Source organism: Hordeum vulgare, chromosome 2H (assembly GCF_904849725.1).
Source record: "Hordeum vulgare subsp. vulgare chromosome 2H, MorexV3_pseudomolecules_assembly, whole genome shotgun sequence".
Classification (NCBI taxonomy): Eukaryota; Viridiplantae; Streptophyta; class Magnoliopsida; order Poales; family Poaceae; genus Hordeum; species Hordeum vulgare.
The window spans coordinates 519,889,569-519,915,624 of record NC_058519.1 but is presented as its reverse complement, the minus strand read 5'-3'; the positions used below and the strand labels follow the sequence as shown (position 1 = coordinate 519,915,624).

The window sequence follows — 26,056 nt, the reverse complement described above, 5'->3', positions numbered from 1 at the left end:
CTACCTGCGTGTTTGACTGCACCTTGAGCAGCAGCAGCCTAGATGCTAGTAGTAGTACTGCAAAGGGACCATGCTCCTAGCTAGACCCTGCCCCAGCCCCAGCCCCAGCCCCTTGTTGATAAAAGTTATTCATACAGTTCAAACAGTGGTAAGAGTATACATACACATATAAGTACACGCAGCAGTAAAAAAAAACGGAGATGAAGCAAGTAAATTTGCTGCTAGTACAAGTGGTGTTTTTGAGTACCTACTACAGTACGTAATTAAAAAAAAGGCCAAGGCATGAAAACAAAAGGCAACCTTATTTTTCCTTTCCCTCCCGCTTTGCAAAGATCCTTCCTGCCCTTGCTCCCGCTACTATATAGCCTCCCCCTCGCCTTCCATTCCAGAGAGAGAGAAAGAAGCAGAGCGCGAGCGAGCGAGTGAATGATAGCTAGACAGACAGACAGACAGACAGAGAGGCAAGGCATGGCAGGCTCCATGCAGCTTCAGCTTGTGAGATGTAACCAGTAGGGTGGTGCGGCGGTGGTGTGTGGTGTGTGGTGTGTGGTAGCATGAGCATGACGGTGGGCGATCTTGTGCTGGCCGCTCCGGCGATCCTGCTCGCCTTGCTCCTGGCTCTGGTGCTGAGCCACTTCCTGCCTTTGCTCCTCAACCCCAAGGCTCCGAGGGGCAGCTTTGGATGGCCCCTTGTTGGTGAGACCCTCAGGTTCCTCACCCCTCACGCTTCCAACACGCTGGGTAGCTTCCTGGAGGATCACTGCTCCAGGTATTTCTTTTTTTCTTCTTCTTATTTTTTGCTATGGTTCACCACAGCCACACCACACCTCAAGATTTCTCAACGATGCAATCGAGCGCGTAGGATTGTTTATCATTTATTCATGTGGCAGCGAAAGATGATGCATGTCGTGCATGTTGTCCTGAGTCAGCAGCTTTATCTTTGTTTCTTTCTTTGCTCCGAGAGGCTGCGATATATTTGAATTTCACGGTGTGCTGCACAGGTTCCGTGCGCAAACTTATTTCTGAAAAGTTTTATTTATTGTTTTGTGGGAGGAAAAAAAATGGAAAGATCTCATAAGACTCTCTAACAAATGATGGCAGCTAACATTGTTACCCTTGAAAGATCAAAAGAGACTAACATTGTTGGTGTGACGATGCAGGTATGGGAGGGTGTTCAAGTCCCATCTGTTCTGCACCCCCACCGTGGTGTCCTGTGACCAGGAGCTGAACCACTTCATCCTGCAGAATGAGGAGAGGCTGTTCCAGTGCAGCTACCCCAGGCCAATTCATGGCATACTGGGCAAGTCCTCCATGCTGGTGGTCCTGGGGGAGGACCACAAGAGGCTCAGGAACCTTGCTCTGGCCCTGGTCACCTCCACAAAGCTCAAGCCAAGCTACCTTGGCGACATTGAGAGGATTGCGCTGCATATAGTTGGATCATGGCATGGCAAGGGCAGCAACATCACCTTCTGCGAGGAGGCAAGAAAGGTTGGTTACCCAGTGCATGCACTTACTACAACCAAAGCTAGCTAGGCATGCATCAGTGGGGACATGATCCCGTGAAACATGGAGGAAAAACTCTGCACATGTTACCTATAGCTACATCATCATGCAGTTACTCGCTGATGCATGCATGGGTATTTTTCAAACGCTGGCTTTGACTTACCAGGGTCTTGTTTTGACTTCTTTTTTTTTTTCTTCCTTTGGGCGCAGTTTGCATTCAGTGTGATAGTGAAGCAGGTGCTGGGGCTGTCACCAGAGGAGCCAGTCACTGCCATGATACTGGAGGACTTCCTCACCTTCATGAAGGGCCTCATCTCTTTTCCTCTCCGCATCCCAGGGACCCCCTATGCCAAAGCTGTCCAGGTAATTGAGTAAACTGTCAAAGTTTTCAGCACTTTTTTTATCTACTTCACCATGCATCAAGCTCTCATGGAACTCTGGTATACCCATTCGTACCAAGTTTACATTTAAGTGTACATAGTGTTCTAACTTCTAACACTGACTGAGGTTCTTGGGTATGTTGATCATTCCTCACAGGCCAGAGAGAGGATATCAAGCACTGTGAAGGGCATTATTGAGGAGAGGAGGAAGGCTGACTGCTGCAAGAGGGATGATTTCCTCAACGTGCTCCTGTCAACCGATGAACTCTCTGACGAGGAGAAAGTGAGTTTTGTGCTGGACTCCCTGCTGGGAGGATATGAGACCACCTCGCTCATGATCTCCATGGTCGTCTACTTCCTTGGGCAGTCAGCTCAAGATCTGGACCTAGTGAAGGTACATACATACATACATGATCAAGCTTGAGCCACAGGTGATTGGTGGTTGCGTGCATGCATGTACTCCTATGTCACTTATTATATATGAACATGCTGTGCATGCAGAGGGAGCATCAAGGCATAAGATCTACCAAAGCGAAGGAGGAGTGCTTGAGCTCTGAGGACTACAAGAAGATGGAATATACCCAACATGTAAGTAAGATGTATGATCTTTCAGTACATGCTTTAGGATATGTAGCTGCAGTGGTTGGTAAGAAGGGGGCCTTTTTCTTCTTTCTATTATCATCCATCCAGTTCCACACAAATATGTGACCCGCCAAAACTGATCTTCTTTTTTTCTGTCCATATGCCTGCCTATATCTAGAATTTTGCCTAGAGCAAACAACACTTTGCAAGAACAGTGCAAATGGGGAAGGAAGGGTCTTAATATGTTCTGTAATAATTGGAATGGTTCAATGATACATACATGCGTGGATGTCCTTTCAGGTTATCAATGAGGCGCTGAGATGTGGAAACATTGTCAAGTTTGTCCACAGGAAGGCCCTCAAAGATGTCAGATACAAAGGTAATTAACCCTGCTAGTACTTGGGGCTTTCCCAGCAGATCCCATTGTGCTCATCACATGATAATGGATCAGGCAAAGGGGGCGGTTGGGCCTTTATTGCTGATTTGTGAGCATTGTTATTCCTAAACACCTAGCTTTTGATAGAAGATGCTCAAAAGCAAGTGGACCTCTTCTTTTGCTCTGTTGCAGAGTATCTGATTCCATCTGGCTGGAAAGTCCTACCTGTTTTTAGTGCTGTTCATCTGAACCCCTCACTTCATGGAAATGCCCAACAGTTTCAGCCTTGCAGATGGGAGGTATGTCCCATTTTCATAGCATGTGCATGGGCATCTATATTTGTAGTCAAGTAATGAATACATCTTAGTTTATGCAGATTAGCTTTAACATAATATACTTGTTTAGGGAAGCTTAACTTTGACATAATTATGCTTTTTTATAAAACTATTTTATGCAATGCAAAGGTGAGAACAAATCAGAAGAGCTTATCTGTAGCTTTGAGAGAATCTTCTTTAAGGTTGCTCTCTTAACTAATTGATGCCTTTAATTGGTGAGTGTCCAACTAACCCATGCCATAATAATTACTTGCAACTATCCTGGTATCTTCAGATGCCAAGCAGGCTTTGGCTGAGGGCCTAGTGCCTTCTGTACATGGTCCTAACCATGATTCCTCCCTCAAAGCCAGCATCCTTGGCTTTGCTTCCTCATTTTATTAACTCCCTTGATGAAGCTAGTTCATACGCATGACTTGTATAATTGATTGATGCAACAGGGCCCAAGCCAAGGTACAAGCAAGAAGTTTACGCCCTTCGGCGGTGGCACCAGGCTCTGCCCTGGATCAGAGCTTGCCAAAGTAGAGGCTGCTTTCTTCCTCCATCACCTTGTGCTGAATTTCAGGTAAAACATTTGTCCTAGCCGATTAAGAGATATACAGGTCACTACTGACGCAGCAAGAGCAACAAATCAATTTAAGAATGAAATTAACCAGAGGAAATATGAATAGCATGACAGCAGATTGATACAGTTATCAATCTCATACTAGTGGAGATACTGTGCAAACATGGCAGCATGGTGTTTCCAATAAGTATGGCATGCAAGTTGAGTGGTACCAAATCTGGTCCATAGATATCTGCAGTTATCAGATTGTGACAGAAGAAAATGCATTTCCTTCTCTATTTTTTTTTCTTCAGAGTAGAGAGATAAGTGCTTACTGAATCTCTCTGTATAGTTGCTGATCCTTGTATAATTTGGCGCCCTGCAGATGGAAAATAGATGGCGATGACATTCCAATGGCATACCCGTACGTGGAGTTCCCGAGAGGCCTGCCGATCGAAATCGAGCCAATTTGCTCTGAATCTTGACTGGGTTCTTGGAGCTGCAGACATGGTGGCGAGTGAAAAAAAAAGAGATTGCAAGCAGTGAAGTGAAGAAGCACTGATGAGTAGCTAGCATAGCTAGTTGCTGGAATGGGGTAGCTGAGGAGGTTGTGATCTCCTCTGTACATGGTGTACATATATTTTGTCCATTGTGATTACTTGAGGTGGTTGGGTCACCCTGTTACGTCCTCCACTGTTTGGACTACCACCCTATAGAGAAAAAATGGGCTCCTGGGGTTTACATTTACTTGTTCTGAAACTCAGTAGGGGGGACATATGTATGAGCCGCACCTCATTGAAACTTCGAAACAACGTTCCTATCCTTGCCAAACAGACCATGTAAGTCTCAAAAAATAAAGACCATGTAAGAGAAAATTGGCATAAGCACACCAGTCAGTAGAGAATGAAGTTACTGTATAAAACTGGCATTAACCGCTATTGATAAAAAACATGGAATCCTGTTTGTGCATGATTGTATGAATGACTTTTGGAGAGAACGAATCAAGTCCTTCCGAATTCAATTCAAATTCCGATGCTCAAATGGAGAATGAGAGGTGATCAATAAAAAACATCTCGCAATCTTATTGTTAGGCTATCTCTCCAAAATAGATCGCATAACTTCCTCTCCCAACGTGGGCCGATCCGCCGGCTCCTCTCCCCTGCCGCTCCGGAGATGTCGGAAGGGTTTCGAAGCCCCGACTCCCTGTCTGGTGTTGTTAGGTTTAGGATTTGTATTTCGGGTGATGATGTTCGGTCGGTGCTGCGATGTCAATACCACAAATAACGTTTTCCGGGTCACCGCTTCGACGTGTCCAACGACGGCGTTGAGGAACCACAGATTTGTATCCTGGTGACACAGTGGCGAATCTTGAAAAAAAATTGAAGGAAGGGTTTAATGTTAACTGTGTGAAAAAATGAATTAACTCTCAGTCTTCTAGTTCAAATAATTTTAAATTTTTTATGATGAATACTACTAAATTTTGTTTTTCAATTTTTGGAGGGGGGGGGCTCAAACCTGTTAAGCACCCCCCTTAGATTTGCCACTGCTGGTGAGGTCTTCAAGACAGTGATGAAGGTCTTGCTACATGTCTTGTTTCTTCAGCTTGTCATTGTCAGGCCGATGATTTCTTCAGCACTCATGGCTGACGATTTCTCCAGCACTGGTGTGGAGTCGGAAGCGGTTGTATTGGAGATGGCCGACGCTACGCCACTCTTTGCATCCGAGTGATGGTACACCTCATGATTTTGTGGTGAAAGATGGTCGACGTTTCTCAACCCCCTCGGCATCATTGCGGCTTGAGGGTTTCACAACCGCGATCCAATAAGGATGGAGTACATCTCCGACCGACGACCCACAACGACATGTATGTCCCTGCGAGCGGCGTCGCTTGTTCATAGTCTCTTTCCATAGAGTTGCTGCTATGGCTTTCCATTAGGTCTTGGCTTGTTGGTGGTACTTTCTTCTTCTCTCTAACGACGACGGCCATTGAAGTTTTGTGTCCCTGGATTGATCGTCGCAGGGACCCGAAATAAGTTTTTTGCATATTTCTTCTATATTGTGGGTGCTTCATGTATATCCTAGTGTGTTTTCTCTTTGGATTTCTCCTTGAAGATGTCACATACTTCCTCCGCTTTAAAATATAAGGTGTATCGATTTTCATGCATGTTAAACTTAAATATGTTTGACCATGATTATAGATTTAAATATCGACATCAACAATGCAAAAGAAATAAAATATGAAAATGCTTTCTGTGATGTATCTAATAATGATACAAATTTGATATTGTAGTTATTGATATATTTTTGTAAAACTTGGTCAAACTTACACATATTTGACTTTTGGGAAAACTAAAACAAGTACTACCTCCGTCCGGAAATACTTGTCCTATAGATGAATGTATCTAGACTTATTTTAATTATAGATACATCCATTATATGTATTTTTAGGACAAGTATTTCCGGACGGATGGAGTATATGTTATAGTTTACTCGGTTTATATTATTTATTTAATAGATAGTGTGGCAGTTCTCCTAAAAAGATGATGAGTGACCCATACAGGAGTATAGAGAATTATATGCAAAAAAAAATTGGAGGAAGGGTTCAACGTTAACTGTGTGAAAAAATGAATTAACTCTCAGTCCTCTAGTTCAAATAATTTTAATTTTTTTATGATGAATACTATTAAATTTTGTTTTTCAATTTTTGGAGGGGGGGGGGGGGGGGGGGCTCAAACCTGTTAAGCACCCCCTTAGATTCGCCACTGCTGGTGAGGTCTTCAAGACAGTGATGAAGGTCTTGCTACATATCTTGTTTCTTCAGCGTGTCATTGTCAGGCCGATGATTTCTTCAACACTGATGGCTGGCGATTTCTCCAGGACTGGTGTGGAGTCGGAAGTGGTTGTGTTGGAGATGGCCGGCGCTACGCCACTCTTTGCATCCGAGTGATGGTACACCTCATGATTTTGTGGTGAAAGATGGTCGACGTTTCTTAACCCCCTCGGCATCATTGTGGCTTGAGGGTTTCACAACCGCGATCCAATAAGGATGGAGTACATCTCCAACCGACGACCCACAACGACATGTACGTCCCCGCGAGCGGCGTCGCTTGTTCATAGGCTCTTTCCATATAGTTGCTGCTATGGCTTTCCATTAGGTCTTGGTTTGTTGGTGGTACTTTCTTCTTCTCTCTAACGACGACGGCCATTGAAGTTTTGTGTCCCTGGATTGATCGTCCCTGGGACCCAAAAGAAGTTTTTTGCATATTTCTTTTATATTGTGGGTGCTTCATGTATATCCTAGTGCGTTTTCTCTTTGGATTTCTCCTCGAAGATGTCACATACTTCCTCCGCTTCAAAATATAAGGTGTATCGATTTTCATGCATGTTAAACTTGAATAGTTTTTTGCATATTTCTTTTATATTGTGGGTGCTTCATGTATATCCTAGTGCGTTTTTTCTTTGGATTTCTCCTCGAAGATGTCACATACTTCCTCCGCTTCAAAATATAAGGTGTATCGATTTTCATGCATGTTAAACTTGAATATGTTTGACCATGATTATAGATTTAAATATCGACATCAACAATGCAAAAGAAATAAAATATGAAAATGCTTTATGTGATGTATCTAATAATGATACAAATTTGATATTGTAGTTATTGATATATTTTCTGTAAAACTTGGTCAAACTTGCACATATTTGACTTTTGGGAAAACTAATACAAGTATATGTTATAGTTTACTCAGTTTATATTATTTATTTAATAGATAGTGTGGCAGTTCTCCTAAAAAGATGATCAGTGACCCATACAGGAGTATAGAGAATTATATGCAAAAAGTATGGCCCATACAGGTCTCGAACCTGTGACCTTCGCGTTATTAGCACGACGCTCTAACCAGCTGAGCTAATAGGCCTTGTGTGAGGTTTGATCGAGTACACGTTTTATATTTCCATTAAGTGTTCTTTTTTCAGTTGCAACTCGGTCAAAGCGACGTATTGGCAAGCGACAATACGTTCATCTCTAATGACTTGCAACCAAAGTATCATACCGGCAAAGATAGACAATGATTTAGTGACATGAAGTCAGTTGCTAGTTCGAATTGGAACACAAGCCTTTCTTGGTCGAACGTAGATCACCGTTTGCCCTCAGGCCTCCAAACACCATTTCATGCCCACTAAAAATATTCATGACAATTCATACTTACAACAGAACTACAGCAACTTTCAGACATACACACAAACTCACAAACCAGGAAACACGCTCGCTGATGCCTTATTGAAGTACAGAAATGACAATAGAAATAACTAGATCAAAAGAAATTAATTTTGACGGTGTCCAGAGAGGGGTAGTTCAGCTTACGACTTCCTGACACCGCAGAACTTGAGGCCTTAATCTTAGGGCTTTAGGAAATCGGGCTGGTCTGTGACTGATCTAACCCATGCCCATTTGTGATCATTCACATCGACGGGGTTCTTGGCCACTGCAATATCTTCCAATGGTATGTAGCTGTAATTCCCATTTATCGGGCCAGGTACGAAGCCAGTGAACCCAGCCATGATCCCATGTATCGCTGAATGCGCCAACAGCGTACAATACAAATTATCAGTAGCATTCGCTGGGACTGCCCGAATCATGTAGGTAGGATCGATATACTTCACGGTGAACAACTCAGTGGGGTGCTCTCTCTTCCACCACCTACCCAGCTCAGTTTTCAGCCAGGGGCCAACGTCAAGGAACAGCATGTTGCCAGACTCATCCTGCTCTCGCTTCTGGTCATCGGTCCGGGGAATCAACTCCTGCCCAGCGCCTTCAGCAACAACGACGACAGCATGTCCCTTCTTCTTTATCCTATCATACAGGAACTCGAACAGGCCTCCCTTCCCTTCAACGTGGAAATCAATCTCAGGAATCAAACAGCAGTCAACATCTCGGCTGCTCAGGGTGGCATGAAGAGCAATGTGTCCCGTGCTCCTCCCCATAAGTTTGACAAGACCGATGCCATTCACAGCGCTCACAGCCTCCACATGTGCCGCGTCGATCGCCTGCTGAGCAATCTCCACTGCTGTTTGAAACCCAAATGACCTGTCTATGATGCCGATGTCGTTGTCCACGGTTTTTGGGATCCCTGTAATGGAGATCCTCAAACCACGCCGTTTAAACTCTTCGAATATCGCCACTGCTCCTCTCATGGTTCCATCCCCGCCAATCGCATAGATCTGTGAATTGTCATAAAAGGGATATTCAGATATGATGGTAAGATCAAGGCCTGAAGAACTGTAACGATTGGCATGTGAGCCAGCACATTTAACATTGTACTTAATTTTTATCGACGATAAAAATAGGTAAAACATGCTCCAAAATATTGATCCTAACTAACACGGACAGTCCTGAGTATTTTCAGACTTTTCTGTACTACACCCATGATCCTTTAAATCGCAACTTTGAACAATTTATGTACATTAGAGTAAGGCCCGGCTGATCCCAATCCTAAGTGCTTACTCATTCTGTACATCACCTGGTGATTTTGCTTGCAAGTAATCACCGTCTCTAGTAAAAATCTGAAAGCTGCGTCTGAGTTGCTTTTACCTGCGTATACCCGCGCGCGACTATGCCATCGACGATCTTGTTAAGATCAAAGCCACCACGAGTCGTCTTGAGCGCGGTGCCGCCCTTCTTGTGCCAGTCGTCCACGGAGGCCGGGTCCAGCCGCACGTGGTCGTCGTCGGCGCCGTAGAACCCGCGGTACCCCGCGGCGACGCCGAAGACGTCGAGGACGCCGTAGAGCTCATGGAGCCCCACGACGAGCTCCCTCAGCACGGTGTTGAGGCCCGGGCATAGGCCCCCGCAGGTGACGAGGGCGGCGCGGGCGCGGGCCGGGTCGACGGCGACGCTCTCGCGCGGGCCCGCGCGGCGGTACGCGACGAGCGGGTTCGGCTTCCCGGAGGCGAGGTCGAAGAAGGCGTGGCGGAGGGAGACGTCCCCCGGGGAGATGTAGAAGGTGGGGGGCGGGTGGAAGTAGGGGTGGCTGGAGATTGGGTTGGGGATCGTGGTGGCGCCGGAGGGCGAGGCCGGGAGCCGCGGCGCGTCGCGGAGGGTGAGCGGCGGGAGGGTCACGGTGGTGTTGCTAGGGGTGGAGGCGGCGTGGTCGCCGGAGTTGGGGACGGTGGGATCCATCTGCGCTTGCTGTCGGTCAGGGCGGTGGGAAAGTGGAACTGCGAACTGTTCGCTCGCGGCAGATGAAAGCTGAAACCTGAAAGGGAGGGGGTTGAGCGACGCGTGGCGGTCTGCTTGAGCTTCTCGAAGTTGAAAGCGGCGCGGTGTCAAGGGACACCTCATCGGTAGTGACTAGCAAATGGCCAAATGGCAGTCAAGAGAAGACTAACAAATGGCCACGTAAACAGTACTAGGTGTACAATCTAAAGCCTTGCCTGGATTGCCGATCTCTGCCCACCTTTTTATTTTCAGCTAGAAATATACTAATGACCGATAAAATACAGGTGTAAAATAAATGCATTACACCCTTTTCAAATGCGGCACAAGAAGATTCGGACAAAGCAGAACATGTACTAATCGTTTAAAATTAATTGAGGTCTTCAATTGCGAATTGGATGTATAATTTTGACCGGATCGTGTCGTTGGTCCAAATACGAGGCTTCGGAGAAGCATTTGAGCCCGCAAGTCAGAGGATGGATGCAGCGGTTCGAGTTGGATCCAATGGTGTTTGTTGCGTGGCGCTTATGCGGGACTTGCATGTTGCTTCTGTGTCCCGTTGCATATGCGGGAAGAACCAGAGAAGGGGATGATGTGCGAAGAGAATGAAGTTACCGACACATGCGACTTTTGTGGTGTGGTAGGCACGACTTCCTCTACCTGCGACGGGAGGAGATTCTTTGTTGTTGCCAGGTGCTTGCTCCTTGATTCCTTGTCCGTTCCAGCGGCTGACCGAGCTAGTGTATGCTTCTCCTCCCTCTCCCCTCTTCCTTCATGTGTTGATGTGGATTTCTGTTTTCCTGTGGATTGGTGTGGCGGGCTGCCGGGAGCTTTAGGTAATACAAGTGTCAAGGTTGTTCTTGTGGTGGTTTGTCAACCTTTTTGGGGGATAAAAATAGATAATCTGATGGGTTCTTTGCACTATCGTTGTTGTTGCATCGTTCCTCATCTTACGAATATGAATCCTTTAGACGTAAGTAGAATTTTGATCCGGCCATGGTAACCAACGAGGTGGCGCAACGGGTCGGGTTTTAGAGAAAGCGGAGCGACTCGTCGTCGTTTCGGCTAGCGGCAGACCTTGTATGATGTACATGCTAACCTATTCATCCCTCACGGCATGGGATTTATTTCTAGGTGGGTTAATTCGTTTCTTTTTAACGATGTTTTGGTGTTTTGGGAATAGCTTAGATCTCCAGGTCATGGTTACAAGCACATCTCCTCCCGTGCAGTCCACAAGATCCATAATTTTAGTAATTTATTTCTTCCTCTAATTGATCATAGTGACATTGTAGTGCATGGAGATATCCTTTGTGTTAGATTGCCTCTATGAAATATGTGTCTCAACTATTGTCCATATGAGTTGTTATGCTTGCAGATTTGTTGGTGATATAATTTGCCCATCACTTGTTTGTTCAAATAACCCACATAGAGCAATTTTCTTCAATAGCTTGACAAATTATTTGGAATGATCTTTAATAAAGTGTACTTCTAGATTCTCGTGTGCGGGCTCCATCGTGCATTTGTTATCAGTTGTTCATGTACGCCCTTATACTGGATTGTAGGATATTGTGGTGTGCTTTGTCCTAGGGTTGTTCCTTTTTTTGCGTGCGTCCTCCTTGGCCAGCCTAATCGCCTCTTTTGATAGATGCACATTATGGTTAGTATGGATGAGGGTTGCTTTGTGTTTCCCTTGGATTGGTCTGTGGGTGTTCAATTTATCAGAGATTGTTGTTGTCATTCTATGACAGTCCTGGGTGTTCGATTTATCTAGGGCTGCTTCTACTGCTCCCTTCTATGGTGCCACTTGCGTGTATGGGTCTTTTTGTTGGAAATATGCCCTAGAGGCAATAATAAATGGTTATTATCATATTTCCTTGTTCATGATAATCATCTATTGTTCATGCTATAATTGTATTAACAGGAAACAGTAATACATGTGTGTATAAATAGATCACAATGTGTCCCTAGCAAGCCTCTTGTTGGCTAGCTCGTTAGTCAATAGATGATCATGGTTTCCTGGTCATGGGCATTAGATGTCATTGACAACGGGATCACATCATTGGGAGAATGATGTGATGGACAAGACCCAATCCTAAGCATAGCACTAGATCGTATTGTTCGTATGCTAAAGCTCTTCTAATGTCAAGTGTCTTTTCCTTTGACCGTGGGATTGTGCAACTCCCGGATACCGTAGGAGTGCTTTGGGTGTATCAAACGTCACAGCGTAACTGGGTGGCTATAAAGGTGCACTATGGGTACCTCTGAAAGTGTGTGTTGGGTTGGTACGAATCGAGATCGGGATTTGTCACTCCGCGTGACGGAGAGGTATCTCTGGGCCCACTCGGTAGAACATCATCATGAGCTCAATGTGACTAAGGAGTTAGTCACACGATGACGTGCTACGGAACGAGTAAAGAGACTTACCGGTAACGAGATTGAACAAGGTATAGGTATACCTACGATCGAATCTCGGGCAAGTACTTTACCGACAGACAAATGGAATTGTATACGGGATTGATTGAATCCTTGACATTGTGGTTCATCCGATGAGATCAGCGTGGAGCAAGTGAGAGCCACCATGAGTATCCAGACCCCGCTGATGGTTATTGGCCGAAGAGGTGTCTTGGTCATGTGTGCGTGTCTCCCGAACCCGTAGGGTCTACACACTTAAGGTTCGATGACGCTAGGGTTATAGGGAATTGTTATACGAGGTTACCGAAAGTTGTTCGGAGTCCCGGATGAGATCCCGGACATTACGAGGAGCTCCGGAATGGTCCGGAGGTAAAGATTGATATACAGGATGGATGGTTTTGGACACCGGAAATGTTTCGGGCATCACCGGTAATGTACCGGGACCACCAGAAATGGTCCCGGGGGTCCACCGGGAGGGGCCACCAGCCCCAAGAGGTAGCATGGGCCAAAAGAGGGAGGGCAACCAGCCCAAAGTGGGCTGGTGCGCCTCCCACAAGGAGGCCCAAGGCGTAGGAGGTGGAGAGGAGGGGAAACCCTAGGCGTTGGTGGGCCTAAGGCCCACCTAGGGGTGCGCCACCCCCTCCCCCTGCCCTGGCCGCCGCACCTCCCATCTGGGGGGGGCTGCCGCACCACCTAGGGTGGGAACCCTAGGGGTGGCACCCCCCCTCCCCTCCTCCTATATATAGTGGGGGTTTGGGGGCTATTTTGCACACAGTTTTCCATCTCCCTCGGCGCAGCCCTGCCCCCCTTCTTCCTCCTCTCCCACGGTGCTTGGCGAAGCCCTGTCGGGAGACCTCGTATCTCCATCGACACCACGCCGTCGTGCTGCCGGAGATCTTCCCCAACCTCTCCCTCCTCCTTGCTGAATCAAGGTGCGGGAGACGTCACCGGGCTGCACGTGTGTTGAACGCGGAGGTGCCGTGGTTCAGCACTAGATCGGAATCACACCGCGATCTGAATCGCCGCGAGTACGACTCCATCAACCGCGTTCTAGCAACGCTTCCGCTTAGCGATCTTCAAAGGTATGAAGATGCACTGATCCCTCTCTCGTTGCTGGTCTCTCCATAGGAAGATCTGAATATGCGTAGGATTTTTTTTGAATTTATGCTACGTTACCCAACAGTTTTTTCTTTGTGCATGGATGTGTAGACTATGTATGGTCATTCTTTGTGGATTGTGATGCCGACAGGAAGCGGATGTTGTTCCTTAATATGTGTTTTATGCTTATGTTTTCATATGATTAACGCCCTACGGGAAGAACATTGGGGCACAGAGGAAACTGGCTCCGAGACGATTGATGGTCTGGAAGGAATTTTGAGCTTATAGTAGGAACTCTCGAAAAAAGTACTATGCTTGTTACTATTTCTTAGGGAGAAAAAGAGTTCACTCCAGTTAATTCTCACCTTTACATATATTTTATAGATTCGCGCTCTCTCCTCTTGTGACCTTGTTTGCCCACTATTTTCGTTGAATTGATAATGGATTAGAAACCGTAATTAATCATAATCATGGCAATGCTAAAATTATTACATTTAGTGATATGATCATGATAACTCAGTATGCATGGTTAGATAACTGAAATGCTTACTCACTTTTGTTTCGACGAGAAATATATATCATGCATATCATGAAATCTTACGTCTAAAATAGAGAACACTTGAGTGCCACTGATGTGAGTCATTTCAGTTATCAAAAGTTTTAAACAGTTTACACTTCACAAGTTTACATTTCCATTTGAGTTGCACTTATGTTGGAGTGAACTATAATCTACTACCTCCATAAACTAATTTAAGACCTTTTAGATCACTACTTTAGTGATCTAAAAGGTCTAATATTAGTTTACATACGGGGTATCATTTAGTGTTGAGGTGCGTACTTTTGCATCATAAAATAAGGATTTTTATACTCTTCAAACTGAGTGCATCATGAGCTAAACATATAAAAAATATGCTCAATGGAAGATGAATTTGATACATATATTTCACTGCATAATAGAAATTGTGTTCTTGTCATTGTCTTTGTTTCTGCACCTTTCACCAATTACCTTAAAATATTTATGCTACTTCTTAACTATATTTTTTCAGTTTCATTTCGTTCAATAGTCAGAACACTAAATTAACCAACTTTAGTTTGGCTAGAGATTGCATACTGAATAAGCATTACTAAGAGAATGCAATTCTTCTATTTTGGTTATTCTGGTACGACTCACAATGGTAGCAAGACCCGTCGAGCTTTGTATTTTTTTTGTACTAAAGATCCATTTATCGGATGGAGAATTAGAAATTGCAGTAATTCCACATTTTATTCTTATATTACTTCATACCCTTGGCAATGTCAATATGTGTGTGCTTTTGGTAGCATTCAGTTAGTTGTGTTCTTGTGGATTTTTAGAATGCTATTTACTTCTCTCTTTTGTCTAGTTAGTTTTTTAAATAATATACATAAGCATGTAATATTATGTCACAAAATTAATTCTAATATTTGCTCAAAGTATTTATTATATATTTTCGCAAGTGTTAATCACTCTGACAATCTATGTGAACCATCATACTGATTGGGAAAAGCAAAAACATTTAACTAATTGATCGAAATTGTGTTTTTCTCTTGTAACTATATTGCAAATTCATAGAAGAATCCATGCTATCCTTCAACTTGGAACTCTATGATGGTTGTAACTTCTTGAAAATGTTAAACTCGTCTTCTTTTGTCATGATCTGAATCTATTTTGCGTAGTTATTAGTTGGGTTAACCAACAAACGATTGAACTTCTTCTGAAATGCATCCAAGTTCTTTGCTAAAAAAATGCCTCCAAGTCATGATAACAATTGTGATCTCTCATTCAGATGATTTTTATGTCTTATTCCTTATTTTATGCATTTGGAAATGAAGAAATGTTCACATATTAAAACACACACAATTGTTCACTCGATTATGTCTTGTCCTAATGCTAATACTTCCAAGAACACTTCTTGCCAATGTTTGTGTGTACATAATTACTACTTTAATGCACTCATGGTGGACAAATTGTTGCCCGCTCAGCTGAAGCCTTTGAATCTGCCTGCCGCTCCTCATTATGCTTTTAAGATCAATCACACTGAAGATCAGGGAAATCCATGGGATCAAGTCCTCTTTTGTTCCATGGAATCAAAATTTTATTACAAATGGAACCTCAAGTGACTGGACACATGCTGTAATAGCTTGTGAAAATCCCTATAATGCTAGGTGTTACAACTCGATGGATGGCTTTTGAGTATTTTTCTTTTAAATAAAGACCATATCTGAAATTTAGTTATACTCTTTTCATAGGGTTCACATATACTACAGTGCCCAAAATTTCAAAATTCATGGATGGTTGTGTACTCCACTCATCTGGTTGTTGAAATTCAACGGCGCAGCAAAGGGCGCTTTCACTTCTAGTAATAATACTAATACTAAAGGCATAACCGGACATCACATCCGGGACACAGTCCGTGAAAACGAATGTGGTAGGCGGTTATCAAAACTACTGCATATGTACGGTTGCATTTCAAACGAAATTCAATGAATTTGGTTAAAATTTGGTGCAAACTCAAACAAACTAGGCGGTTTTCATTTAAATTAGGATATTTTTTACGTAAAACCGGACGATATGTCTTCCGATGAACTAAAAGCCTAACCCTATACTTGACGGTGACCTCATAAATAATGTTGTGTTATTCGTGTCAAATGTATCTATAATTTTTTATTGTTAAATGTTACTCCGTCCATTACATAATATAGTGCATACAGATTTTAGAGGAAAATATGTACATCTAGAATATCAAACACATAATATACCATGATGGTCCATATAATTTTTTGAAAAGTCGAACTATGCAAACTTTGACTAAGATTTTAGAGGAAAATATGTACATCTAGAATATCAAACACATAATATACCATGATGGTTTTATATATTTGGTTTTGTAGGTGTTGATAATTCCCCCTGCAAATTTGATAAAAATGGTGAAGTTTGACTTTCAAAACAATCTATAAGCACTACATTATGTAAGAGGGAGTATTACATTATCACTTTTATATGCATTTATATTGTTTTATTATTATTTTTGAACTAACTAAAAACTTAGTGCCGAGTGCGAGTCTCTCATTTTTGAGTGCGAGTCTCTCATTTTTTCTTGGTTTTGGTTTCGCAAAAAAACCATACCTAAGAAGGTCCGAACATGACAAAAACTTTTTGACAATTTTTTCTAAACCAAGAGAGACCCTAGAAGCTTCGAGGGTCGTCAATAAGATATTCGCGGGTCCCATAAGCCAGGTCGCGCGGCCGGGTGGGTGGGGGTCGCGCCACCTAAGCCTGTGGGGCCCTTGAGCCTCTGGTTGACCTAAGTTCTAGCCTAAAGTTCGATTATTCCCGAAACCCTCATAGAGACACACGAGAGACTTTTATCGCCGTCACAAACCTCTCTTGTGAAGCAATTCGATCTAGATCCCTGTTTGAGCTCCGTCGGAGGGGGAAGTGATACGTCTCCAATGTATGTATAGTTTTTGATTGTTCCGTGTTATTATATTCTCATTTTAGGATGTTTTTTAGGCATTTACTTGTTTTTTATATTATTTTTAAACACTAACCTTTTAAACTAGTGCCAAGTGCCAGTTGTTGTTTATGCATGTTTTTTCCTTTTCGGGAATACTGTATAAAGTGAAGTCCAAATACCCCGAAACATTTTGACAATATTTTTTGGACAAATAAGGACCTGGAAGCTTCGGAAGGAGACCGGAGGCCTCATGGGGTGGCGCCAAGCCAACGGGGCGCACCTAGGGGGTGGTCGCACCCTGATGGCTTGGGGCCACCTCCCTTGGCCTCTGGCGTTCCTCTTTGTATTATAAATTCACATTAATCCCAAAAACCCTTGGGAGCCTCCCGCAACACTTTTTCGGCCGTCGCAAGTCTCTGTTCTGCCGTGTGCCCATGTGGAGCCCTGTTTTGGTGCCCTGTCAGAGGGGAGGGATTGACCAGGGATGGCCTTTACATCAACCTTGCTGCTCCCATGGTGATGTGTGAGTATTTCACCACAGACCTACGGGTCCGTAGTTAGTACCTAGATGGCTATCTCTCTCTATGTTCTTCGTTGCCATGATCACCGTGATCATTAGTTATTTAATCACTTTGTGCGGTGCGTTGTTGGGATCCGATGAATTGTGGGATTATGTTTAGATTATTCATGAAATATATTTGAGTCTTCTCTGAATTCTTATATGCATGATTGTGATAGCTTCATAATTCCCTCTGATCCATTGATTTGGTTTGGCTAACCAGATTGGCCTATCTTCAGTGAGAGGGGTGCGTTGTAGTGGGTTCAATCTTGCGATGCTCTATATCCAAGTGACAAAGTAGGGGACAAGACACGTATTTGTATTGTTGTTACTAAGGATAAAACGATGAGGTTGATTCATATTAATTGGATTTTCTTTCTCTAAATCATGTCATTGTTCTCCAAGCATTACTATGTTTTACTTAATGATCTAGATGCATGTTGGATAGTGGTCGATGGGTGGAGTAATAGTAGTAGATGCAAGCAAGACTAGGTCTACTTGCTTAGGACACGATGCCCATATGTAATGATCATTGTTATGAATAAATATTGCATAACTATGCTTTTTTCTATCAATTTCCCAACAATAATGTGTTTACCCACTGTATGATTTCTATGAGAGAGAAGCCTCTAGCGAAAACTATAACCCTCGGGTCTATTCAGAAATATATTTATAAAAAAGCTGAATACCTTGTTGCCTTTTATTATTTGCATTTACTTTTTGTATTTAATATATACCAACTATATATGTATCACTACTTATCGCTTGCAAGTAACGAGTTCAAGTGGATTGACAACCCTCTTGCCTGCGTTAGGTGCAAGTGTGTGCTTTTTGTGTGTAGACGCTGAAGATAAGAAATTGCGTGGTCCTCCTATTAGTTCAATACCCGTGATTCTCAGTGAGGGAAATACTTACCTATACTGTTCTGCATCATCCCCTCCTCTTCGGGGAAAAACCCAACGCTGATCACAAGTATCAGGAAGCCACCACGTGATGCCTCTTCATCAACCTTGTTGCCTCCATGATGATGTGTGAGTAGTTCTTTTAGGACCTACGTGTCCATAGTAGTAAATAGATGTCTTCTTCTCTCTCTTCCGGATCTTTAATACAATGATCTCCTTTGAGATCAATCTGACGTGATTCTTATGATGTGTTTGTTGGGATCTGATAAATTGTGAATTTATGATCAAATTATTCATTAAATATAATAGAATCTTTCAAATTTTCTCTGTTGTATGATTAAATAGCTATGTATGCTTTCTGAGATATTCGTCTTCTCTAGCCAATATAGATGGAGATAGGTGGGTAATTCTTCACAGAGAGTCTGCATAGTAGTGGATTCAACCACACGGTGATCTTGCTAAAGGCGTCTCTTTGAGGGGTATTGTCGGGTGGCAACCAGATGGCCAATGCTAAAGGCGCTTGCCTTTCTTGGTTAGACACAATGGAAGTTGATGGGTTCTTGTGTTTCCTAAGTAATCTACATCGGTATGGATGAGTTGGTGTTGTGTTGTACTTCTGGCGTTGTGTAACATTGTGTTGTGTGCTTGTGAACTCGGTCTGAGCTCTCTAACGTATTTCTTCTACATCAATAAAATGCAACACATGTTTCTTTTCGTCGGAAAAAGTATGGTGTAGCTTCCATAAAGGAAAAAATGAATTGACTCAACATAAAAATTAAATAGATAGTCGTTCCTAGATGGAAGTAGAAGTTGTCATGCACTTTTTGAGGTTTTGGTTGCAAAAGAGTTTCAGTTTACTGGAAATGAACCTCAATTTAAATTGCCCCTTATGGTGGCACCCATTTGCGTTATTATTATGGTTTTACGTCTCATCACAAATTTCTATAAAACTTGATTCCTTTCAATAAAAACTCACACTTTAATTTAATACCAAATTTTATACATGCACCAATGAGAACTTACTTGGAAGGTATTTCACAATGCATAGTAATAGTGGACCTTGTGAAAAGAAATGGGGGTTCAGGGGTTGTAGATGTACATGCAGAGGTCCCACTTAGTACATAGTTTTGAGCTAGCAAAGGATGAACTAAAGAGTGCATGTTGGAGGATCCATAACAAATAAATGGAATATGCATAACTATGCATGCATTAGGTTGTCTTCCTTGTCTAGCCAAACACTTTATTCAAGTTTGGTATTTTTTATTGAGAGTTCACTATCATAAAAGATGTCCAAGATAATATATTTGCATGTGATATCTCTCTTCCTTGTACTAAGTTTCGTTAAATTGCTTATATGACCAACGCTTGTTTGTTAATTCTCACTAGCTTTTATTTGTTATAGCTAACATGTAAAGTCATGGCCTCCCACAAGATAATTCTATAAGAGTGAATTATAGTGTTACAATATATAATAATGAAAAATAAAAAGGATGGCTCATGCGATCTCTTTATTATATAACCTCAACCAACAGATACATTGATGATTCCATGAGCTTCGTGATGAGACCGAGTAAGCCCCGATATCATGGAGTGGTTTTCATCCACCCCATGTTCCACTATATTCTTGCACATGATATCTTCTTGAACTTCTTCAAGCCCAACCTTATCGCTTACCTCCTTCTTTGGCGCTTCTTCCTCCTTGATGTTTGTATGGATTTGGGATTTTTCCTCACACCAAGAAGATTGGGGTTGAGGACCTTATCAAAGAATTAATCTCTCGAGGAGTTTGATGAATACATCTTGATGCAAACCCTACAAAACCTAGCAGAAACGGCTCAAAACGAAAACAAGAGGAAAAAGTGTGTTACCACGATCGGAAAAATTCGGGAATTTTATAGGAAAAAACTATGTGTAAAGGAAGCTACTAGGACAAATGGAGAATAGGCGGTATACAAGTCCTTCACACATGCCACCACGCGTGAAGGGGCGCAGGGGGCCGACGGACACCTCCTGGGCTACCTCTTTTGCACGTTGTGACTTTTACAAGGAAAGTGGAAGATGTGGGGATGGGGTCTATTGACATTTGGAGCTCGGTGGATTTGGGAGAGTGAGAAGTAAAAACCAGAAGATGGGTTGACTCGTATGAAAAAACAGACAGAGTGGTGTTGGGCTTGTGTTGGATAAAAATGGGGATGTGTTCCTTCGTTTTGTGGTGGTAACGAAATCAATGGAACAACTACAGGCTCCCCTTTAATAATAGAGATTCATATTTTATTTTCTTAGTTTGATTTTTTTTTCTTGCATGTTTATTTACAGTTCTTGCATAATAAAAGTTAAAGTAGCCTTGAGTTTTATTTGGTTGGAACTCTCTTTGCGGTGATCTTTTATGTGAGCTTTCAAAGTTACTTGTCGCTAGTGATCTAGAAATGGGAAGAACAAATGGAAAAGTGACTTGAGTGAAGAACCAAGCATGGATGAGAATGTATCATGTATGTATGTATGTTCACTTCTCTTGCAAGTTTAAATAAGATAATGCTTTCATTTGGCTGGTTTGTTGGAAATATGCCCTAGAGGCAATGGTAAAATAGTTATTATTATATTTCCTGTTACAAGATAATCGTTTATTATACATGCTATAATTGTATTGAATGAAAACATAGATACATGTGTGGATACATAGACAAAACAATGTCCCTAGCAAGCCTCTAGTTGTCTAGCGAGTTGATCAATGATAGTCAAGGTTTTCTGACTATATGCAAGTGTTGTCACTTGATAACTGGATCACATCATTAGGAGAATCATGTGATGGACTAGACCCAAACTATGAACGTAGCATGTGATCGTGTCATTTTGTTGCTATTGTTTTCTACGTGTCAAGTATTTATTCCTATGACCATGAGATCATATAACTCACTGGCACCGGAGGAATACCTTGTGTGTATCAAACGTCGCAATATAACTGGGTGACTATAAAGGTACTCTAGAGGTATCTCCGAAGGTGTCCGTTGAGTTAGTATGGATCAAGACTGGGATTTGTCACTCCGTGTGACGGAGAGGTATCTCGGGGCCCACTCGGTAATACAACATCACACACAAGCCTTGCAAGCAATGTGACTAAGTGTAAGTCACGGGATCTTGTATTACAGAACGATTAAAGAGACATGCCGGTAACAAGATTGAAATAGGTATGCGGATACCGACGATCAAATCTCGGGCAAGTAACATACTGAAGGACAAAGGGAATGACATACGTGATTATATGAATCCTTGGCACCGAGGTTCAACCGATAAGATCTTCGGAGAATATGTAGGATCCAATATGGGCATCTAGGTCCCGCTATTGGATATTGACCGAGGAGTGTCTCGGATCATGTCTACATAGTTCTCGAACCCGCAGGGCCTGCACACTTAAGGTTCGATGATGTTTTAGTATAGTTGAGTTATATGTGTGGTTACCGAATGTTGTTCGGAGTCCCGGATGAGATCACGGACGTCACGAGGGTTTCCAGAATGGTCCGGTAACGAAGATTGATATATATGATGGTTTCATTTGGTCACCGGAAAGTTTCGTGCATTACCGGCAGTGTACCGGGAGTGACGAATGGGTTCCGGGTATTCATCGGGAGGGGCCCACCCACCCGGGAGTGAGCCTAGCGATCCTAGGGTGGCGCACCAGCCCTTAGTGGGATGGTGAAGCCAGCCCAGTAGGGCCATGGCGCCACAAGTGGAAAAACACCAAAGCAAAGAAAAAAAGGAAAGAGGGAGGTGGGAAGGAAGAACTGGACTCCTTCCCCCAAACCAAATTGGGGTGGGAATCCACCTCCTCCTTTCGGCCGATGCACCAAGGGGCTCCTTGAGCCCAAGGCTAGCCCCTCCCCTCCTCCTATATATACTGGTGGTTTTAGGGACACAACTTTGCCACGTGCAACTCAAGCCTATTCCACATAGTTTTACCTCTAGATCGGATTTCTGCGGAGCTCGGGCGGAGCCCTGCAGGAGTAGATCATCACCACCACCGGAGTACCGTCACACTGCCGGAGAACTCGTCTACTTCTCCGTCTTGCTTGTTGGATCAAGAAGGCCGAGATCGTCATCGAGCTGTACGTGTGCGGAACGCGGAGGTGCCGTCCGTTTGGCGCTGGATCGAAACGGGTCGTGGGACGGATCGTGGGACGACGGTGATTTGAATCACGAAGCTGTACCACTACATCAACCGCTTTTCTTAACGCTTCCCGCTTAGCGATCTACAAGGGTACATAGATATAATCTCCTCTCGTAGATGGACATCACCATGATAGGTCTTCGTGTGCATAGGAAAATTTTGTTTCCCATGCAACGTTCCCCAACATGGTTGCACTTAAATTTTTCTCCCCATGTTAGTTGAATAACATTTAGTTCCACTGCCCATTGCGAGTCTTGCTAGCGTAGTTTCGACGTTGAGCCTTGTTTTGAACTTGAGAAAAATACAAATAGAAAGGAAAAGTTTTAGAGAACTTGGGTGTCGAGAAAATTTCCTAAATGAAACTAGTAGTCGACATACTCAAGTCGAGAACACTTAGTTTAATCGACATAATAACCTTCCATAAAATAATTGTCTAAAGGAACTGAACTTAAAAGAAATTGAGGCTGACGCATGCCAAGGGTTTATCACAATAGTGTAAATATTGCTTTATGTGTGTTACTACATGGGTACGTAGGATGTTGCTTTATGCGCGTAACTACAACACCTTTCTTCTCAAGAAATTTATGCGTGTCATTAGAATACCTTTTTGTAATTCTTTGTAGAACATGCTGATAAAAAACAACCCAAGTAACATCCCGTTTTAGATGAACCGTGCAACTCTTGGTATGGATTCATCACAAAAAACGGACTTCCTGCAAAGAACGAAAGGAAGGGGTGCTTGTGAGTCATGATTAGGTGGTACTCATGGTTCTTTATGAGATATTAAAGTACTATGATTTCTTAAAATGACCCTTTTTATATTTTTGAAAGTGAGTGAAAATGAAAATACATTTTCAAAAGAGAAGTGCTTTAATTTGCTTCATGTATATCTTCCTATTGAGCTTTGTGTTGTGAACTAGAACTAGTCTTACAAAAATTATTAGTGGCTAGGTAGCGAGCTTCGGTGCAACCATTCAAATACAAGTATTCCCTTCATTAAGGTTGCATGATTTGTGACATTGATATATTACATAATTGCGAGAACATAAGCCCTCTTCACCCAATTGTCTATTTCCCTTTTTTTTATTTCTTGATTGCTCGAGGACGAGCAACGTTTAAACTTAGAGGAGTTGATGGCTACATAATTTAACACTTTCAAGTGGGTAATTCGATTTCTTTCCAAGGGGTTTTGCTAGTTCTCACCTTTTCACTAATGATAATACTTGGAGAATGAAGAAACCTTGTGTTTCTTACTTGTTGTGTAGGTCCAATCATTTCTAGAAAGAGATGGATCAATATCCGGACAAATGGGATAGCGAGGGTTATTTCTATTTTATGCGAAAGTTCATCTGGTGTGCGAGGAGGGAAGACAATTGAAACGATCGATATGGTTGACTAGAGGGGGGTGAATAGGCAAATACCAATTTTTAGCTTTTCTTAACAAGTTAGGGTTAGCAACATAAAGGTTCTCTAAAATAATAACTAGGTGAGCAACCTATATGATGCTACCAACTATAACCGCTAAAGCAAGTAAGCAATACTCTACAACAATAACATACACAATGTAAAGGTAAGAGATAACCACAAGTGGAACCGATGAAGACGAGGATGTGTTACCGAAGTTCCTTCCCTTTGACAAGAAGTACGTTTCCGTTGGAGCGGCGTGGAGGCACAATGCTCCCCAATAAGCCACTAGGCCCACCGTATTCTCCTCACGCCCTCACACAATGCAAGGTGTCGTGATTCCACTATAGGTGCCTTGAAGGCGGCGACCGAACCTTTATAAACAAGGTTGGGGATATCTCCACACAAAGCTTGGAGGCTCCCAACAAGACCACGGAGATTCACCGTAATGGAATGTGGCTCCGAGGTGACCTCAACCGTGTAGGATTCTCAAACACCCAAGAGTAACAAGATCCGCAAGGGATTACTGGGGGAATCAATTTTCTCTTGGTGAAAGTGTAGATCTTGGCCTTCTCAACCAATCCCTAGGAAATCAACAAGTTTGATTGGCTAGGGAGAGAGATCGGGCACATGAGAGCTTAGGGAGCAACAATGGAGTATTGGAGGGTCAAAGGTAGGGTTCACGGAGTGGAAGAACCCTTTATATAGTGGAGGAACAAAACCAACCGTTACCCCCACTTACTGCACGAGCAGGGCGGTACTACCGCTCAGGGGTAGCGGTACTACCACTAGGATTAGAGCGGTACTACCTCTTTACCCAAAATAGTGCAAGAGATACTACCGGGCCTACCACCGCTGAGAAAGTCTTCGCAAAAAGTCCGACGAAGCACAACCGCTAGGAGAGCGGTACTACAGTCTTGGAGCGGTACTACCGCTAACTAGGAGGTGGTACTACTGCTTACTAGCGGTACTACCGCTCACCTCTAGTGGTACTACCGCTCACCTCTAGCGGTACTACCGCTAGAGCCTTTTTGCCAAGAGAGAGAGAGAAAGAACAAGGGGGGAGCTCCATAGCAGCGAGGGAAAAGAGGTGGAGATAAAATGTGCGCATGAGAGTTTGATTCCACCCAACCTTCCCGACACGGATCCCCTCTTAATAGTATGGCGTTCCTACAACTCAAGACCACCAAAGAGAACCGTAGAAGCCATCGTGCTTCTAATCCACGGAGGGGAGCCGAAACGTCTTGTGCCTTTGTCATGTATTATTTGAAATGCTCAATGCACACGATTAGTCCGTTGAGGTACTGTCATCAATCACCAAAATCACTTCGGGATAAATATGCCTTTAAAATCTCCCCCTTTTTGGTGAATTGATGACAATACCGGATTTGCACAAAAGGAAAGTATACTGAATACAACTGCAAACCCAAAGTCTATGGTCTAGGGACTGGCTCCCCCTGGATGAGTGCATGATTTAGGTTAGTGCTATGAATAGCAGTGCACTCAGTCCAAGGAGAAGACTCCCCCTAGAAATCATAGGCTAGTACTCCTTGCAACGACCTGATACAACATTAAGTGAGGAAGCAAGGTAAAGCATGTGAGCATGAAGATAATTAATAAAGGTAATGTAGGGAGTCTCACAACCATGAAAGGTAATCGAACACGATAAGGCTAGCCAAGTTCAACACAGAAAGACTCAGAAAATGATAAATCAAAGCAAATACAAATCCCTACACTCTCTCCCCCTTTGGCATCAAGACACCAAAAAGGGCAGAGAGGACACCTAGGACACATGTGGTAGCTCAGGCATCCGCATCAGACTCGTGCGTAGCATCCGCATCCTCCTCCTCCTCCTCCTCAATGTCTTCGTCATATGCCTCCTCCTCAGTGTCGGACTCAGCCCACTGGTAGTCTCGTGCCTGCATCCAGTCAGCCTCTGGAGTGATGATGTCCTCAGAGCCACTTGAAATATGCACATCAAGCATCCTCAAGACACGCTTGTGCCTCTGACGATTCTCCTTTTGGGCCACATGAGTTTGATACTGTCCCTTGGCCTACATCCAGAAGAGGGTCTTCATCTGGTCCTTCAGCTTCACGGCCCGAGATGGCACAGTA

The 26,056-nt window shown here is 43.3% G+C and overlaps 2 protein-coding genes and 1 non-coding gene across 3 annotated transcripts; 1 reads left to right on the top strand and 2 right to left on the bottom strand.

Moving 5' to 3' along the window:
* Nucleotides 1-385: 385 nt before the first annotated feature.
* On the top strand, nucleotides 386-4,601 carry LOC123426969 (cytochrome P450 724B1). Its single transcript, XM_045110892.1, has 9 exons — nucleotides 386-769; nucleotides 1,161-1,488; nucleotides 1,714-1,866; nucleotides 2,041-2,277; nucleotides 2,385-2,471; nucleotides 2,766-2,844; nucleotides 3,034-3,140; nucleotides 3,614-3,738; nucleotides 4,103-4,601. Exons 1-9 carry the CDS (start codon nucleotides 555-557, stop codon nucleotides 4,200-4,202), a joined length of 1,431 nt encoding a protein of 476 aa, XP_044966827.1. The 5' UTR covers nucleotides 386-554; the 3' UTR covers nucleotides 4,203-4,601.
* Nucleotides 4,602-7,557: 2,956 nt separating this feature from the next.
* On the bottom strand, nucleotides 7,558-7,631 carry TRNAI-AAU. Its single transcript has one exon. It is a non-coding gene; the product is annotated as a tRNA-Ile (tRNA).
* Nucleotides 7,632-7,886: 255 nt separating this feature from the next.
* On the bottom strand, nucleotides 7,887-9,967 carry LOC123430404 (ATP-dependent 6-phosphofructokinase 2). Its single transcript, XM_045114274.1, has 2 exons — nucleotides 9,305-9,967; nucleotides 7,887-8,934 (listed from the first exon to the last, which is right to left on the bottom strand). The coding sequence occupies exons 1-2, from the start codon at nucleotides 9,890-9,892 to the stop codon at nucleotides 8,113-8,115; spliced, it is 1,410 nt and encodes a 469-aa protein (XP_044970209.1). The 5' UTR covers nucleotides 9,893-9,967; the 3' UTR covers nucleotides 7,887-8,112.
* Nucleotides 9,968-26,056: the final 16,089 nt, after the last annotated feature.